The 16,253-nt window shown below is 46.9% G+C and overlaps 2 protein-coding genes across 3 annotated transcripts in view; both read left to right on the forward strand.

Annotated features, from left to right (window-relative positions):
• The window catches only part of RUG2 (Regulator of chromosome condensation (RCC1) family protein), a 131,322-nt gene extending 115,869 nt beyond the window's left edge, over positions 1-15,453 (forward strand). Inside the window, exon 4 of the mRNA XM_086528741.1 lies at positions 14,745-15,453. Within this exon, the coding sequence (XP_086384867.1) occupies positions 14,745-15,253 (509 nt within the window). The 3' untranslated portion in view covers positions 15,254-15,453. The remainder of the gene's footprint in view (positions 1-14,744) is intronic.
• LOC147442600 (uncharacterized) lies at positions 7,856-13,413 on the forward strand. 2 transcript variants are annotated; one of them, XM_086528740.1, is made up of 2 exons: positions 7,856-8,149; positions 8,225-13,413. In XM_086528740.1, the coding sequence occupies exon 2, from the start codon at positions 10,238-10,240 to the stop codon at positions 11,909-11,911; it is 1,674 nt and encodes a 557-aa protein (XP_086384866.1). In that variant the 5' UTR covers positions 7,856-8,149; positions 8,225-10,237; the 3' UTR covers positions 11,912-13,413. The 2 variants fall into 2 exon arrangements, with proteins under 2 accessions (XP_086384866.1, XP_086384865.1); XM_086528739.1 differs by having other exon boundaries at positions 7,856-8,128.
• Positions 15,454-16,253: the final 800 nt, after the last annotated feature.

A 16,253-nucleotide genomic window follows, 5' to 3' on the forward strand; every position in this document is an offset into this window, starting at 1 on the left:
AGCATTGCCTGTCTCTGACATTCTGACGGCTCAGAGGGAATATCTTGGAGAAGCTGGAGAGGTGTGGTTGCCGTAAAAAGGTGAAGCTGCTGTTGATGCTGCGTCCCACTCCCCTAAGAAATCTGGTCCAAGATCCGAATCCTCGATATCTTCCACCTCGTTGATAGGAGGTGTGTCGTCTGGCATCAAAGGCGTGTAGTCCGGAAGCTGTAACTCGCTGTGAACCCGAACTAAAGGCTGCTGGGGAATGATGTCGTTTATTGAATCCACGTGACACTCCGTCGCCAAGTGGGGGTACCGGCTCAGTATGTGCTCGTAGTGTGGCAAATGAAGAGGCTCGCATGTAACGATGATATGTCACACCACTCAGCCCTGTGAGCGCGAGGCATGCCGATGAGTGACATAAACTAATTTTGGCTGTAATGCAGGTACAGGAGCAGGCTCGGGTGCCGGAATGAAGTCGGGAACCTGTCTTTCCTCTGGAACTGGAACTGGAGACAGGGAATCCGAAATAAGAATGACTTCTGGTTCGAATGTGGGTTCCGGTTCGGGTACGGGGGTATCTGGTACAATTATCACTTCGGGAGCTGGAGGAGGATTTTCTAGCAATATTTCTTCGGGTACCTCGTCTATGTACGAGAGAAAATTGACGGGAACATCAAAGCCATCGTCGTCCATGACTCTGAACAAGCCCGCGTGTGCGTCTGTTGATGGCCAGAATTGGTGGCGCTGGAAGTTAGCAGAAGAGGGTGCGCTGAATTTCTCTCATGATGGCGCTGTTTTGCCATTGCGCTGGCTGCCGCTGGCCTCTTGGTTTTTTTTTTTTTGTTTAATTTTTCCACAAAGGGGTGCCCAAGGGTGCCCACTTACAATTAAGTTGGGCGGCCGGTCAAAATCTTTTAAAGTAATAGGGTGGCCTTGTTTAAAAAAAATCCAGCGCTGGCTTTTTTTATGTGAAACGCTGCGCTGCTGGCTTTTTAAAACGCACGCTGCTGCCTCTTGGAAAAACAGCCAGCGCTGCCATGTTTGGGCTGCCGTGAACGAGTTGCCGGGTGAAGGGGCGGCCTGGATGCATGGGCTGGCGGCTGATGCGCAAGGGAGATCCACGCGAAGCGTCACCTACTGTTGGAGAGACTTAATCCAGAAGTGCAACTGGTATGCTGCAACACCCACGCTTTTTGCCATCTTCTGCTTAGCTTTATGTATGTGTTTGAGAAAAAAAATTTACCTCATGGCCATCTTTCTTTTGCTTCCATACAATTCCGGGAAGGGGGAGAGTAGCAGTGAGGGTGAGAGGCTCACAACCTTCGGGTCCCAGGAAAAATTTTGCTCTGATACCACTGTAAGGATTCTAGTCGCTAATCCTTAATTAAGTACTTAAACTCATGATTAAGACTTAAGAAACTGAAACTGAACTTAGAACAAGACTTAGAAGACTCTGTGTTTGATTGATTGAAAGTGTGATACAAGGGTTTCGTTTATAGGAATTGAATAGTCATGAGTGAAGAGGCATGTCTCTTTGTGAAGAGACATGACTTTAGGCGAAAAGACACATCCTTTCGGCGAAGAGCTGCGACCATTGGGTGAAGAGTCGCATCCGTATGGTGAAGGGGTGTAACCAGTCGTCGAAGGAGTGTGGCTTTTGGCGAAGAGGTATGTCTTTTAGGTGAAGGGGTGTGACCATTCGAGAACAGGAGTCCTCCTGGGTTAGTCACACTTCGCATCTGCATCTGTAATGAATCAAGAAGAGTGTAACAAGTCACAATCGTGACAGAAAGGAAAAAGGCAGCTACTAAAAGGGTGGAGCAGCTTGAATGGGCAATGAGTGTCGATCCTGTTTGATCCAGGCTCCACCGACAACTTCATCTCATTGGATACCTTAGAATCTTGGTCTCGCCTCCGAGAGATTGGGAACTCGAATCAGTTCAGGATGAGCCTTTGAAGGCTTGACTACGAATTCTAATCCTATCCAAGGACAATTGAATCTGAAGATCGGAAAGTGCTTTGACTGAGCGTCTTTCCTAGTTGCCCCTATACAATGATGTGATGTCATCTTGGGTATGCCCTGGCATTACAAAATCCATCCCATCCCAAACTATGTAAGCAAGAAATTGTCCTTTCTTTTAAAGGATAGGAGTATGATGTAGATGCAAGTGCTAGTGATTGGCCTATTCCTATGGTCAGTCACATCACTCTTAATAGAGAAGAAGTTTCTTTCTTCTTACTTGATTTTTGTCAAAGATAGATGAGTGTTGAAAATGTTGTCAAATTTAGATAAAGATCGCCTAAATTTTCTTAATTAGTATAAGGATTGCTTTACTGACACTCTCCGAGACCTCCTGAAAGATCCGAAGATCATCGTATTGATCTAATTCCGAGCAGTTCACCTCCAAATCAGCCACCCTATCAGGTTAGTCTATTGCAACAAGAAGAAATCCTTAAATAAGTAAATGAACTTCTCGAGAAGGGTCTTGTTCGACCTAGTTTTGCTTGTTCAGAAGAAAGACGACACTTTCCACATGTGCATTTGGACTATTGTTCTGTAAACAAGATTATGATCAAGAATATATTTCCAATTCCTCGAATGGACGATATCTTAGATAAGTTACAAGGGGCACGAATTTTCAGCCGCATAGATCTTAAGAGCGGCTATCATCAGATTCGTATTGCTCTTGAAGACATACATAAGATTGCATTTCGTACAACCTTCGGATTGTACTAGTTTTTAGTCAGGCCTTTTGGTCTAATTAATGCTTCAACAACATTGAATCGAATATTTTGTCCTCATTGACAGTTCACAAGAATCTTCTTTGATGACATTCTAGTCTTCTCTCACACAGAGGAGAAACACAAACAACATCTACAGACTGTGTTCGAAAAATTGCAACAGCATAAACTCCAAGTTAATGCTAAGAAGAGTGAATTTTTCTCGACAGAGATTCACTATCTGGGACATTTTGTCTCCCATAATCAAGTACGCATGGACCCAGCAAAGGTTCAAGCTATTTCAGACTGGCCACAACCTACTTTGGTTCATGATGTACGAAGTTTCCTTATTCTTTGTTCCTACTATAGACGCTTTATACGCCATTTCGCTCATGTAGCTGCACATCTCCATGATCTCACAAAGGAAAAGATATCTTTTGTGTTGGGGGCTAAACAGAAGGAAGTTTTTGAAAAGCTCAATTACCCTTCTCACCCATGGACCCATCCTCATTGTACCTGATCTCCGAAAACCATTTGAAGTACATTGTGATGCTTTAGGCGATTGCATTGGCTCAGTTCTCAATCAAGAAGGCCACACAGTAGCTTATGAAAGTAGACGACTTTGTGATTTTAGCTACGGCTACATATGATATGAAAATGATTTTTGTGCACAAAAAATGAATTTTGAACTTATGAATTTATTGGTACCAATTTATTATATATTAAAAAAAAAGAATGTGTAAATTTTTTCAGTGTAATCTGGAAATTTATCCGTGTCCGGATAATCTGATAAGTAGAGCAGTAGTCGGACACAGTGTATAATAGATCAAAACAACCGCATGAAGAAGATGGTGTCCCTAGTGGACTCAGAAAAGTCATAATTAAATCTTTCCACTGTGGCCGCCCACGCAAGTGGCTGGCTCAACACAATGTAAACACATCCCAACAGGAGCAGATAGGCTGGGTCGGGAGAGGCAGGAAAACGGCCGAGTTAATTATGCTCCAATTTGGTCAGAACACCGGGTTTTAACGTCTGTTTTTAAATGAAAGGTTTAAAACTTTTAAAACCAAGTGGCCGGGCCGGTCCGAACGCGGCCAAATTTAATAAACACTAAAAAAGAGTAGCGTAGAAAAGTTGCAACAGCCAGCCTTTCCAAATTTTTCGATCACTATCTTTCTCGCATGCGATGCCAAATGGCCACACTTTCCCCACGCTATGCTATAAGATGAGGTAGTGCTATCAAATTGGCCCTCTCTGCAACAATACACACACAGAGCTTCTCGGCGTAGTTCTCAATACAGCTCTCTCTCTCTCTCTCTCTCTCTCTCTCTCTCTCTCTCTCTCTCCCCAACGATTTGCTACTCCGCATCCAAGAAGAGCGTGTAGAGGCGACGAAGCATGCAGGAACAGTGTAGAGCAGCCCACAAAGCTTGTGTGCGCCCCTACGGGGAATAGACACGCTCAGACGAGCGCAGAACCGGCTGTTCACACAAATTTCAGCACTCCGATTGCGTTTGGAAGGGGAATTCAACCAAGAAGAACTTGTGCGGGTACTCCCACGCGAGCAGATAACAACCGAAGCATTACCAGCTTAGGAAAAACAGAATTACCCATTCACGGCTACACGTATGAAAATTCAGCCAATAGGCCTATGAGTTTATGCATTCTTATGCAACAAAATAGTATTTGGGAAAGGAGCAGCGTATGCTGTTTTGGATTCCTGTGCTTGTAATTGTTCATAAATAATAAAAAATCTCCTTCTTGGGGGGGGACGAGCCCATCTTCTGGTCCCTAGTTAAGTGCACGCTTCCATTCTTGTGAGAGCAAGTAATGCATTTGCCATGCTTACTCCCAACATCTGGTGAGCCTGTAAGAATTTGCTCACGAAAAGCAAGCCGAAGAGCATCATTGTTTTAATGACCAAATGTGTAATACCATAGATCACTTGCAAGCATTCGTGTCGCCGAAGAAAGAGCATGAGCCTGTAGAGTCCATTCTCCAGTGAGCCCCCTCTAACCTCCTTGCTCGGTTCACGATCCTGAATAGATACCACATCCTCTGTAAAATCACTTCCATGCAAAGCTTGCACACCTCATGGACATGAGATGAAATCCTAGCTTCGGAGCATAAAGTACCTTGGAGGTATGCATACCCCCTCTTCCGTCGGGAATCAACTCCATAGAGCCTTTGCTATGAATAGGAATTTCAGATTTTTCGCCAATAAAGATGGTGCCATAGTGTCGCCGTATGTTGGACAAAAGATCCTTCGAAGGTGTCATGTCCCGTGAGGCACCACTATCCAGAACTAGGCTTCCCTTTCAGTATCACTCTTCTTGTCTTTGGTGTTGTTCATTGTCTTCTTACTCTTCTCCTTCTTGTTGTTGTTGAAGAACTAATCAAGGCTTCGGAGCCTGACTTCTTTCCCGTATTGAACTGCTCCTCCTGGTCCAACACCATTGGAACAATCTCGTCCCAAGAAATAATATTCAGTCAGCCACTCGTAATCAGCGAAGAATAGAAGTTGGTATAACGAGGAGGTAATCGGGCTAAAAGCTGGATGGCCATATGCTCTAAACTGATAAGCTTTCCCATATGAAGTATCTCTTGTTGAAGCTGTTGCATCTTGTTGATGTGATCGCGCATGGAAGAGTTCTTCGCATCCAGGGTCCTCAATTGCACCTCGAAGGCTATCCGCTTCATTAGAGAAAGTCAATTCTATAGTGAAGAAAGCCAATCCCAAATCAACTTCACGTCTTTCATCAATCAGATGTGACTGATGACTGATGGTATACTATTGAGGATAATGAAAGATCGAATTTGAGCATTGACACGCTCCCATAGCTTTGCTTCCCAGGGTCCTTTGGCTTTTGAAAGTTGCTTAAAACAAAGCCTCCAAGCTCGTAAGAGTCGAAGACCGCCAATATGGTTGCTTTCCAAATGGCATGGTTCTCTCCATTCAATTGCCGATCTGAGGGAAAGGTAGTGAGGGTAGGTATCTTGATTGGTTGATCACCTACACTGGAGTAGGACCGGGACCAATCTCTTCATTCCTCGTTGGTAGGTGGTTCACCACCACCATCGGTCGCATCCCCATGATGTACTTCGTCATCAAAAGCCGAATTTGTGTCAGAATCATCACTTCTCTCCATGGTGTTGGAGAATCTTGGCATGTGACGAGAATAGGTCGATGTAGAAGAGAAAATCTGCAAATCTGCTCACTACAACTGAAATCAGCACTACATGAGTGAAAAACGCAGAAAAAACAGCAAAATGTCTCTTTTCATCACGGGAATCCAGCACCAAAAACTCGCACAAATCACCAATCCGATTCGAGAGCATGCCGTGGCTCTGATACCATGTCAAAGGTGCAGCTGAAAAGGGTGAATCGGGTGATGAACTTGTTTGCAACCGCGAGAAAACCTCCTCTCGGGACTGGGCAGCCAATGGATCTTGGATCGATTACGATAGTTCTCCTCGTACTCAAGCTCGTAGCGCGAACCGCCCACCGTATGGACACGGGAACAACTTGTAGGCAATGCCACACTGTAGAGAGTGTGGTGTGTACACGGCGAGGGAAGGGAGCCCTAGCAAGAGGAAGTGAGATCGCAAGGGAAAAACGTTAGAGAGAGAGATCGATGGTGGAGAGAGAAAACGCTAGAGAGAGAGAGAGAGAGAGAGAGAGAGAGAGAGAGAGAGAGAGAGAGAGAGAGAGAGAGAGAGAGAGAGAGAGAGAGAGAGAGAGCGACACACACCAAAACTCTAGAGAGAAAAATGCTAGAGAGGGTGTGTGCCCAAAATGCTGGATCTTTGTACTGAACAACATGCCAAAAGTACCAAAGGAAAAAGGGGGGGGGGGGGGGGGGGGGGGGGGGGGGGGTTGGGATGCATAAATAGGCAAATTGCCAATTTGCCCTACCTACTGCAAAACTCCACGATCTTGATAAATGGCCCTAAGAATGCTAAAGGAAGAAGGGGGGGGGGGGGGTTGGGATGCATAAATAGGCAAATTGCCAATTCACCCTACCTACTGCAAAACTCCACGATCCTGATAAATGGCCCTAAGAATGCTAACAAATATGTAAACTCACTAAAAGTGACCTGATACACATATTTAGTAGCAGAATTGCAGAAAACTCCAGACTCTGACCTCGGGAAACCCTAGGAACGGGTCCTGCCTCATGCGAGCCTATTGGATGAGCAGCACCGTGGAATGCATCGGCAAGAAAGGTACATCCATGTCAAACACGGCCAAGCATAGCCACAAAACAGCCCTCACTCCCTAATCTGCTCTTGGGAGATACTGGAGCCACCACGGGACATGAATCTGAACTCTTAACACATTGCGCATGATCTAGTTATGTCTACTTGCAAGGCCCACCTAGGGGCTTTGGACATGTCACGTCCGCTCACTTGAGACAGAATATCCCTGAAATGTGTGGAAATTCCCAAAATACCCCTCAAATTTCAAATTCGAATATATCCTTAGATCATTGTTGGATGGAGTCTTAATTTTGTATAGTCTAGTCATTTCGACAATAGAGAACTATCTTTTAAGTGTGTGAAGACAACTATTCAGGGCTGAACTCACAAGTAGAGGCGTTTGTGTCTAAACGATTTACCTTGAAACCCCTGAATACCATCTAAATATTGCTTCAGTTCTACCAAGGGAGAACCAATCTTGCTATGAAGAGTTGCAAAAAAATTGTCCTTGGGGGTGTTTGCGAGGTTAATGAGAGGTAATTTGGGTATCTTTGAAAAGTCGAGTGGCAGTTTGGGAATTTGAGGGGTATTTTCACAAATTTCAGCAGTATTTTGATAATTTCTTCTTTTAAGAAGGCTAAAAGCATTCATAAGAGACTTCAAGCTGATGAAATGACATTTCTTAATGGAAGTAGTCACATAGAGAATGAAGGAGCTGAGTTTGAAAGTATAGGTACTGCAAGGCTGAGTACAAACGTATGTGTAGGGCAAGATGGAAGAACTACTGCCACAGCAAAAGGCGAGCTGAAGATGATTGCCCGTACGATAAATTTCCAAAGCGCCCAAAGCCACACTCAAGGGAGAAAAGAGGCATACTCTGATAACATTGAGCTCAATTGGCCAGAAGTCCAGAGCAATCTTCCAAGAGGGTAGTGAGGGAAATGATAGTGCAACAATTGTGTAACCTCACAAAGAAAATCGTGAGCATGAGAGCAACGGCACAACATGTGGATTACAATCTCAATGGGTTAGCAACGTAAAGAAAAAACAATGTGCCAACATGCCGGAAGGGCTCCAACAAGGAGCAATGTCACAACATGTGGGGTACAATCTCATTGCGTTGGCGGTACCAGCAACAAAAGGAAGCAGCAATGTGCCAACGTACCAGAAGGGCTCCAACAGGGAGCACACAACTCTACCAAAACAAGACTTTGATCGAGAGTAAATTTGCATTTTCAAATGGTTTGCAAGATGCTTTTCCACCAGCTAGTGGCTTTGGGAAAATACCATAACTAACTGTCATGCTTCACAATGCAGGGCGGAGGAATGAGCGAGCGGTATGCAATAGAAGCATTAGGCACACGAAAACCCGAAGAGTAGTAGTTTGGACGATCAAAACACCATTCATTGGAGCAATCCACAATCTCAAGGTGGAGAAATCAGCTGACAAGGAGTATTAAGCTCAGTAACAGCTCTCCATGCATGTGTAAACGGTTGCTACAGGAATACAAAGGACCATGCCATCGGCAGCAGCCACATTGTCATCATGACGTATACCAATCGTAGAGAGACGGTATGCCTTCCTCGAATAAGCCAATGCCAACAGCTATGGAAACATGAACGCTAGTGAATGCTTTGAGAAGCACAAAAAGAAGTGGCATATGGACAACCAGGGCAAGCACACCCATAGATGAGATCCATGTAATATTATCCAATGACCATAAGTACGGATGTTCATGTGTCTACCTTAGGCAGCAGAGAGGCCTTCCAAGCAAGCTGTGGTAACAAATATCAACAGTAATCACATCATCAAGATGATGTATACAAATAGTAAAGAAATGTTATGCCTTCCTTGGATAAATGGCTACAAAGGCCCTACTCCAATGAAGGATCTGACAACAGAGCGAAATTTCCCACGAGTGGCAGGCGTCAGACCATTAAAGATTGCACAATATCTGCTGCATGGCAAAGATCAAAAGAAGTGGCAGATGGACTAACCAACTGACCATAAGGAACGATTCTATATTGCCTGAAGAAGAAGAGATTACGACAGACTGAGACTAAGAGCTCCCAACATTTTTTAACCTGCCTATTGTGATTTAAGAGAGAGAGAGAGAGAGAGAGAGAGAGAGAGAGAGAGAGAGAGAGAGAGAGAGAGAGAGAGAGAGAGAGAGAGCACCTTGATGTTTACATAGCCTACACATTGTCAGTTGGCTTTTGTACTTCCTCTCAGTGATAGGCCATTGAGCATCGCCCGAGGTCTCTTATGTACACAGAATACAGCCCCTTTTCTACACACACACACACACACACACACAGAGAGAGAGAGAGAGAGAGAGAGAGAGAGAGAGAGAGAGAGAGAGAGAGAGAGAGAGAGAGAGAGAGAGAGAGAGAGAGAGAGTGTGTAGCCGGGCTACAGTGTCACTTTCACAGGACACAGTTAGTACAGTTGGTCCAGGCTGGTTCACACTGGACGGACCCTCTGGACCCTCTGGACCCTCTGGCCTAGGAGTGACACGTGGCAGGGTACCGACGGTGGTCTAGTGGACCTCGTGGCCAGGTCACCACATGGCTGACATTTATGAGCCGTTGGTGGCTCTTTATGGTGGTACATAGGAGTGGTAGCGGTTGGTCATCGGATCTTCTTCTTCACCTTTGGTCCAGCATCGTGCTAGAGAGCAAGGAGTCTTACACAGAGCACTGCTTCACCATCCCTGCACATCTGAGCATCGACACCCCATTTGTACCAGTGAGTCCTGGGCTGGAGCTGAGTGTGCTGCCACGCCAGAGTCTGTACATGGTTCTTTGAGCTAGTCGAGTCCGCATGTTCTGGTCCACTGTTGTGTCTCTGTTGTTATCCATTGTTTCTGTGTTTCATTCTGTTTGAGAGAGTTTTCATTTGTTTGAGTGAGATTGTCACGCACATTGCACTGAGGGGCACCCACACTGGAGAGAGCACGACACATTATCCGCGCTACAGGTGCTCTCATTTTGGCGATCACGGTGGGACCTCAACTGAAATCTCACTCTGTGAGGTGCAAATCTTGAAGCTAGTTAGGTTTATCTAGCTTCGCCTACCTTCGCCAACCTTGCCTTGCACTGTTCTCCTCTCGCCTAGTCCAACTGGTCTAGTCCCCTCTTGCCTGGTCCAACTGGTCTAGTCCTCTCCCGCCCTGGTCCAACCTGTCCTCGTCCCTGGTCTAGACCTCCTCGACCCTGGTCTCGTCCCTGGTCCAGCCGGGTCTAGTCACTTACCTGGTCTGGTCTGGTGGAGTCTAGACCCGTCACAAGTTTTCTTGCCCCAAGCTTGGTTGGACTGGTGGTCACTGCATGACACATACAAGGAGGTCAGTCGAGCGTCAAAACGCACTACTGAGCCCTCTGAAGTACTATCATAGAAGACGACCTTTGACACCTTGTAGAAATCCTTCAACCTCATCACCTATACCTCCACATACCACATCACCCATTCCTTCATCAGGTTCCCCATCTTCCCGATCACCTTCTCCAGTAAAGCTCTCTCCTATTCTGATACAGCAAGCTATAGAGCAACAGGCTCAGCAAGGAATCATGGAGCCACTAGCTAGTGTTTTGGCCAAGGTGAACATCAAGTTCCCTACATTCAAAGGGCTGTCTTCAGAAGATCCTGACGACCATGCAAGAAGATTTGTATCTCTCTGTAGGGGACGTGGGCTGAACAGAGAAGATGCTTACTTGGTACTATTTCCATCCACCCTGGATGGCCTAGCAGATAAATGGTACAGCCAATTTGCAGAGAACCATTTTGCAACTTGGGCAGCCTTAAGACAGCAGTTCTGTGCAGCTTTCAGGCCAGGTGACTACCAGGAGAAGGTGTTGGATGAGTTGGCCAACATGGTGCTCAAACCTGAGGAGACTTTTGCGGAGCTTATGACGAAAACTAAGTCGCTGGTGGCCAAGCTTCCCCAACAACCCGGTGAATTCATGGTTAAAAAGTGGGTGGAGAAGGCGCTTCCCAAAACTTCTCAGCAAAAACTCCGAGAGAGTCTCCGACCCGACGCCACTCTCGACGAGTTCATCACAGCTGCTACTAGAATAGAGGGAGCTAGGAAGCTCTTCAACAACTCTCCTCAAATAGATACTCCCTCTGTGTTCTCGGAAGGTAGTCCTACTGATCCTTTAACTTCTTTACGTAGGGAACTGGAAGCCCTAAAGCTACAACGAGCTCTTCAAGAGGAGAGGTCCTTCTCTCTTAGACAAGAGAAGCCTACGCATAATGAGGCATTGGAACAGATTAAGCACGAGTTAGAAGAGCTCAAGTGTCAGCAAGAGACTAAGGCTGTGGTTTGGTGTAGCTCATGCCGCTCTCCAGGGCACCCACCACAGGAATGCCCCCTTCGGTTTTACTGCCACTTCTGTGAAAAATCTGGACATGAGGACAAGGATTGTTACTTCCTAAAGGGATTGCACAAAATACAGCAAAGTCTTGGTCCTTCTCTCCAACAAGGGTTAGCACCATCATCCAACATGATTTCCCACTACGGCCATCCCAACTACATGCCACCTTTGCTCAATACCCCTGCTGTCCAAGGTATGTCAAGTACTTTCCCGACTCAAAGTTTTTATAATGCTAATGCCACCTCAACCCCTCAGAGCTTCTACACTTCAGCCTCCAACTCCATGCAGCAACCACCTCGTCCCCCGTTTCGTCCTTCCAATCGGCCCATACTCTGCTACAGATGCGGAGAGTATGGGCATTATCAGAGCAAATGCCCTCTGCCAGAAGGTTCTTCTCCGTGCCAACTTTGCCCTGAGGCTCAGGACCACTACACTAAGGATTGTCCAAAACAACGCGCCTCTACCTCTGCGAGCCCAAGTCAGAGCCAACCTGAATTCACCTTTCCCAAGATCAATTTGATAGCAGTTAGTACCAACCCCAAGCCACCCCTTTCTACCCATATGATTGCCTCTCAAGACAAGTTGCAGCTGGTAGAGGAGCCAGCTGGTGTCCTCACACGAGCTTAGAGGGCAGCCCTCGGCCTCAATCTTCCAGCAGGTACATCCCTTTCCTCCCCAATGCCTACACCTCCTCCAGCAGCTGACATGCCATCCCCTAGTGCTAAGAAAGGATCTTTTACTATGCTCTCCGATATTCATGGGGCTTTCTTAGAAGCAGTTGCTGACTTACAAAAGATCAAAGTACCAGAGGAACAACAACAGGTAGACAAAGAGAAGCATACAGCAGAGACAGTCTTGAAGAACACTTTCCAACAAGTGTCCCTCTATGACATGCTTCGACTAGATGCGAGTTTCAGAAGTGACACCCTTGCAGTTATTCAGTCACTTTACCCTGGAGCAGGTCCTAGTGGCGGGCACCTCCCAGTGCGATAGTCAGAGTCCTATATGATATCCAATCCTGCTGCTCCACTCACTGATTATAGAAGCCCTCGCCTAACAGTGTCCGTTTTAGGTCGGCAATTCTCAGGAGTGATAGTGGATGGTGGATCTGGCATCAACCTGATGCCCGAGTTCACTATGCTAGCTCTAGGTCTACAGCCTACTCGCCCTGCTCCCTTCACAGTTACATTTGCCGATCAGCGGACAGTCTACCCAGTGGGCATAGTGGATAATGTGCCTCTGCAGGTACAAGACTTTACTTTTAACTTGGATTTTGTGGTGGTTCGTCTTCCCTAGGTTGAGGGCGGATTTCCCTTGCTTATTGGAAGACCATGGCTGCGACACAATAAAGCACTCCACGATTGGGGAAATGATGCAATGTGGATACATAATTCTGGCTCCTCGATGCAACCCATTCTCTTAGAAGGTGGTATGGATCCCGTGCTGCAACATAGTTCTTTGTCCTTAGCAACCAACCTCGAATTGGAACAACCTACTCCACCTGACCGGTCAGATGAGGATCTGTTGGAATGGTTGGATGCTACCAAATCTATGCCCTGTTTTGGAGTTTCAATTCACTCTTTGCTTGAAGGTACACCCTCTTCCAATGTTTCCAAGGTAACTAAACCTTATGAGCCACATGAGCCAGCTCAAGAGTTGAAGGTCACAGAAGATACTCCTGATGCGCTCTCGGTGAAAGCCCTCTTGATAAAAGCCGTTGAATTTGGAAAGCCGAGGAAAAAGTATATAAGCAAAAAGAAATCTCCCCTACAGGAGTTCAACCCCCTTCAAACATCAGCCCCATTGGTGTTTGCTTCTCCAACCAGAACGAAGCTAACCTCTGTGTCTAGCCAACTCCCTTCACAGAGCAGGTCCTGCTTGATGTGCTGGATGAATTCCCTACTCCTGCTCGTAGTCTTGCTGAGAGTAGTTGGTTCTGTCCTCAACCTGCACTTTCATAATGCTCTGACCTTCCTCGCCCTTACCAACACACCCTCGTCCCTACCCTCCCCCTCTCTCCCTCTCGCCCCTACCCTCCCCCTACCCACCCCTCTCGCCCCTACCCTCCCCCTCACCCCTCTCGCCCCTACCTACCCTCTCCCACTCGCCCCTACCCACCCTCTCCCTCCCCCTCTCGCCCCTACCCTCCCCCTCTCTACCTCTCGCCCATACCCTCTTCCACTCGCCCCTACCCTCCCCCTCACCCCCTCTCGCCCCTACCCTCCCCCTCACCCCTCTCGCCCCTACCCACCCCACTCGCCCCTACCCTCCCCCTACCCACCCCACTCGCCCCTACCCTCCCCTCTCGCCCCTACCCACCCCCTCATTCCCTCTCGTCCCTATCTAGCAACCTACCCCTCTCGCCCCTACCCAGTTCCCCTCGCCCATACCCCCTCACTTCCCCTCTCACCTCTACCCACCCCTCACTCCCCCTAAACCCTATCTAGCCCTCTCAAGTTCAGCTTTCATTCTGTCATCATCATGGAGCTTAACCCTATTTGCGGTGTTACTCGGGTTTATGGTCATCCCTCTTTTCGAGAAGAGTGTTGTTGCAAAAAGAGTGGCAAGGGTCATCTGCAACTACAAGCATGGCCCAGGCTTTACAATCCTACATACTGGGTTCCTGCCTAGTTAGAGGCTTAAGGCGATTGCAAGCAGTGCAGTGTTTTTAACTCCACTTTTGAAGTCTGTAAGGTCATGGGCCTAACACCTGATCAGAAAGATGTACGGATGCAGTACCTAGTGGTTTTCCTTCACAGTTTTTTCAGTATTCCTCACCGAGACGGTGAGCGGTCTTGTGGCGGGCAACCTGTAGCCGGGCTACAGTGTCACTTTCATAGGACACAATTAGTACAGTTGGTCCAGGCTGGTTCACACTGGACGGACCCTCTGGACCCTTTGGCCTAGGAGTGACACGTGGCAGGGTACCGACGGTGGTCTAGTGGACCTCGTGGCCAGGTCACCACATGGCTGACATTTATAAGCCGTTGGTGGCTCTTTATGGTGGTACATAGGAGTGGTAGCGGTTGGTCATCGGATCTTCTTCTTCACCTTTGGTCCAGCATCGTGCTAGAGAGCAAGGAGTCTTACACAGAGCACTGCTTCACCATCCCTGCACATCTGAGCCTCGACACCCCATTTGTACCAGTGAGTCCTGGGCTGGAGCTGAGTGTGCTGCCACGCCAGAGTCTGTACATGGTTCTTTGAGCTAGTCGAGTCCGCATGTTCTTGTCCACTGTTGTGTCTCTGTTGTTATCCATTGTTTCTGTGTTTCATTCTGTTTGAGAGAGTTTTCATTTGTTTGAGTGAGATTGTCACGCACATTGCACTGAGGGGCACCCACACTGGAGAGAGCACGACACATTATCCGCGCTAGAGAGAGAGAGAGAGAGAGAGAGAGAGAGAGAGAGAGAGAGAGAGAGAGAGAGAGAGATTCTTTGCTTTTCTTTTGTCTCGTCAGAAGGTGGCATTCTACTGAGCTTCGGTGATAACAGTTATGGCCAACTAGGAAGAAAGCAAGGGACAATAGACTCTGTTGAAGGTTGGAAAGTAGAGCTTGGTGGCCATGTGAGTTGTATTGGCTCTGGGCTGGGGCATTCCCTAGCAGTTTGCCATGGTTGTAGACACGATGAGGTGGAGAACACACAGCATTTTGATACAATTTTGGTGCATTCATGGGGATGGAACGCAGCCTTCCAGCTCGGCAGAACCACCTCTAACAAGAGACCTATGCAGGTTGAAGGATTGAAGCAATGTCGAGTGCATAGCGTGGATGGTGGACGTGTACATTCTACGGCGGTAGACAGTGAAGGCGGCCTATGGACATGGGGAAGCGGGAGGAATGGACGGCTTGGGCTGGGCAGCTTCGGAGACGAGCAAGAACCGTGCCTTGTGGACAGCCTTCAGGAGGTAATGGTGAAGCAAGCAGTTTGTGGAATGGATCACACACTTATCCTAGTTGGTAATTGAGAAAAAACATGACATTGTGGATCTTCTGACAGTCCTGATTTTTTGAAGGCATGATCAAGATTCAAGAAGCTTGTATACATACGTCAAAATTTTCAAAATGAGTGGTATTCCAGTTGACAAACTGGCTGTCCACAATAAACAAGGCATGTAAGAAAAAGGCTGAACTCAAGTGTAGTAAGGTTAGCATTTGAGGTTTGTAATTGTTTGTGCGCACAGAGAGAGAGAGAGAGAGAGAGAGAGAGAGAGAGAGAGAGAGAAGAAGAAGAAGAAGAATGTTTTAACGTCATAGGAAACTATCCCAAGAGACCTTAAAGATCTATCCGACAAGAGAGAGAGAGCGCTTTACTAACATCTTCTAAAGGCAAAAGTCAGCCCCTATGAGATAGGACGATGCACTATGAATGCACTGAAAATAAACACAGTGTGTGTGCGCGCGTGATTCTTCCAGCATTTGCATCATTTAGGCAGTCTCAAGCTATCAAGTGAGTTAAACTTTCATCTAGGGAGTGGACCTCCTTACCGGAGCTGGCACAAGTCCTACAATCTCATTATGGCAAGTTCTTTGAGGCTCCTCTACCTCCCACACAAGAAGCTCGCCAAGCGTGTCATTTGTTTCTATCGCATGTTACTCCCATTCTTTCAATGCAGCAAGCTCAAGACTTGGAAGTTGTTTTCATTGAGTCGGAATTGTATGCCAGCTTGCTTGATTTGGGCCATTGGAAAGCTCCCGGTTGGGACGGTCTTACTATGGAGTTTTTCTTGTCATTTTGGGGTGACCTAAAGTTCCCACTGTTGATAATGATTAATACGGCTTGGGAGCAGCAGGAATTGCCCTCCTCTTGGAAAGAAGGCTTGCGCAAGTTGAAACCTAAGTATGCATTATGTCAAGAGTTCTCTCATTAGAGGCCAATTACGCTCATGCCTGTGGTATATAAATTAATGGCTAGAATGCTTGTTATTTGACTCCAAGTGCTTTCTGCATGAAGGCCTACATCAATCT

Source organism: Adiantum capillus-veneris, chromosome 14, assembly GCF_014529385.1.
Source record: "Adiantum capillus-veneris isolate H3 chromosome 14, ASM1452938v2, whole genome shotgun sequence".
NCBI lineage: Eukaryota > Viridiplantae > Streptophyta > Polypodiopsida > Polypodiales > Pteridaceae > Adiantum > Adiantum capillus-veneris.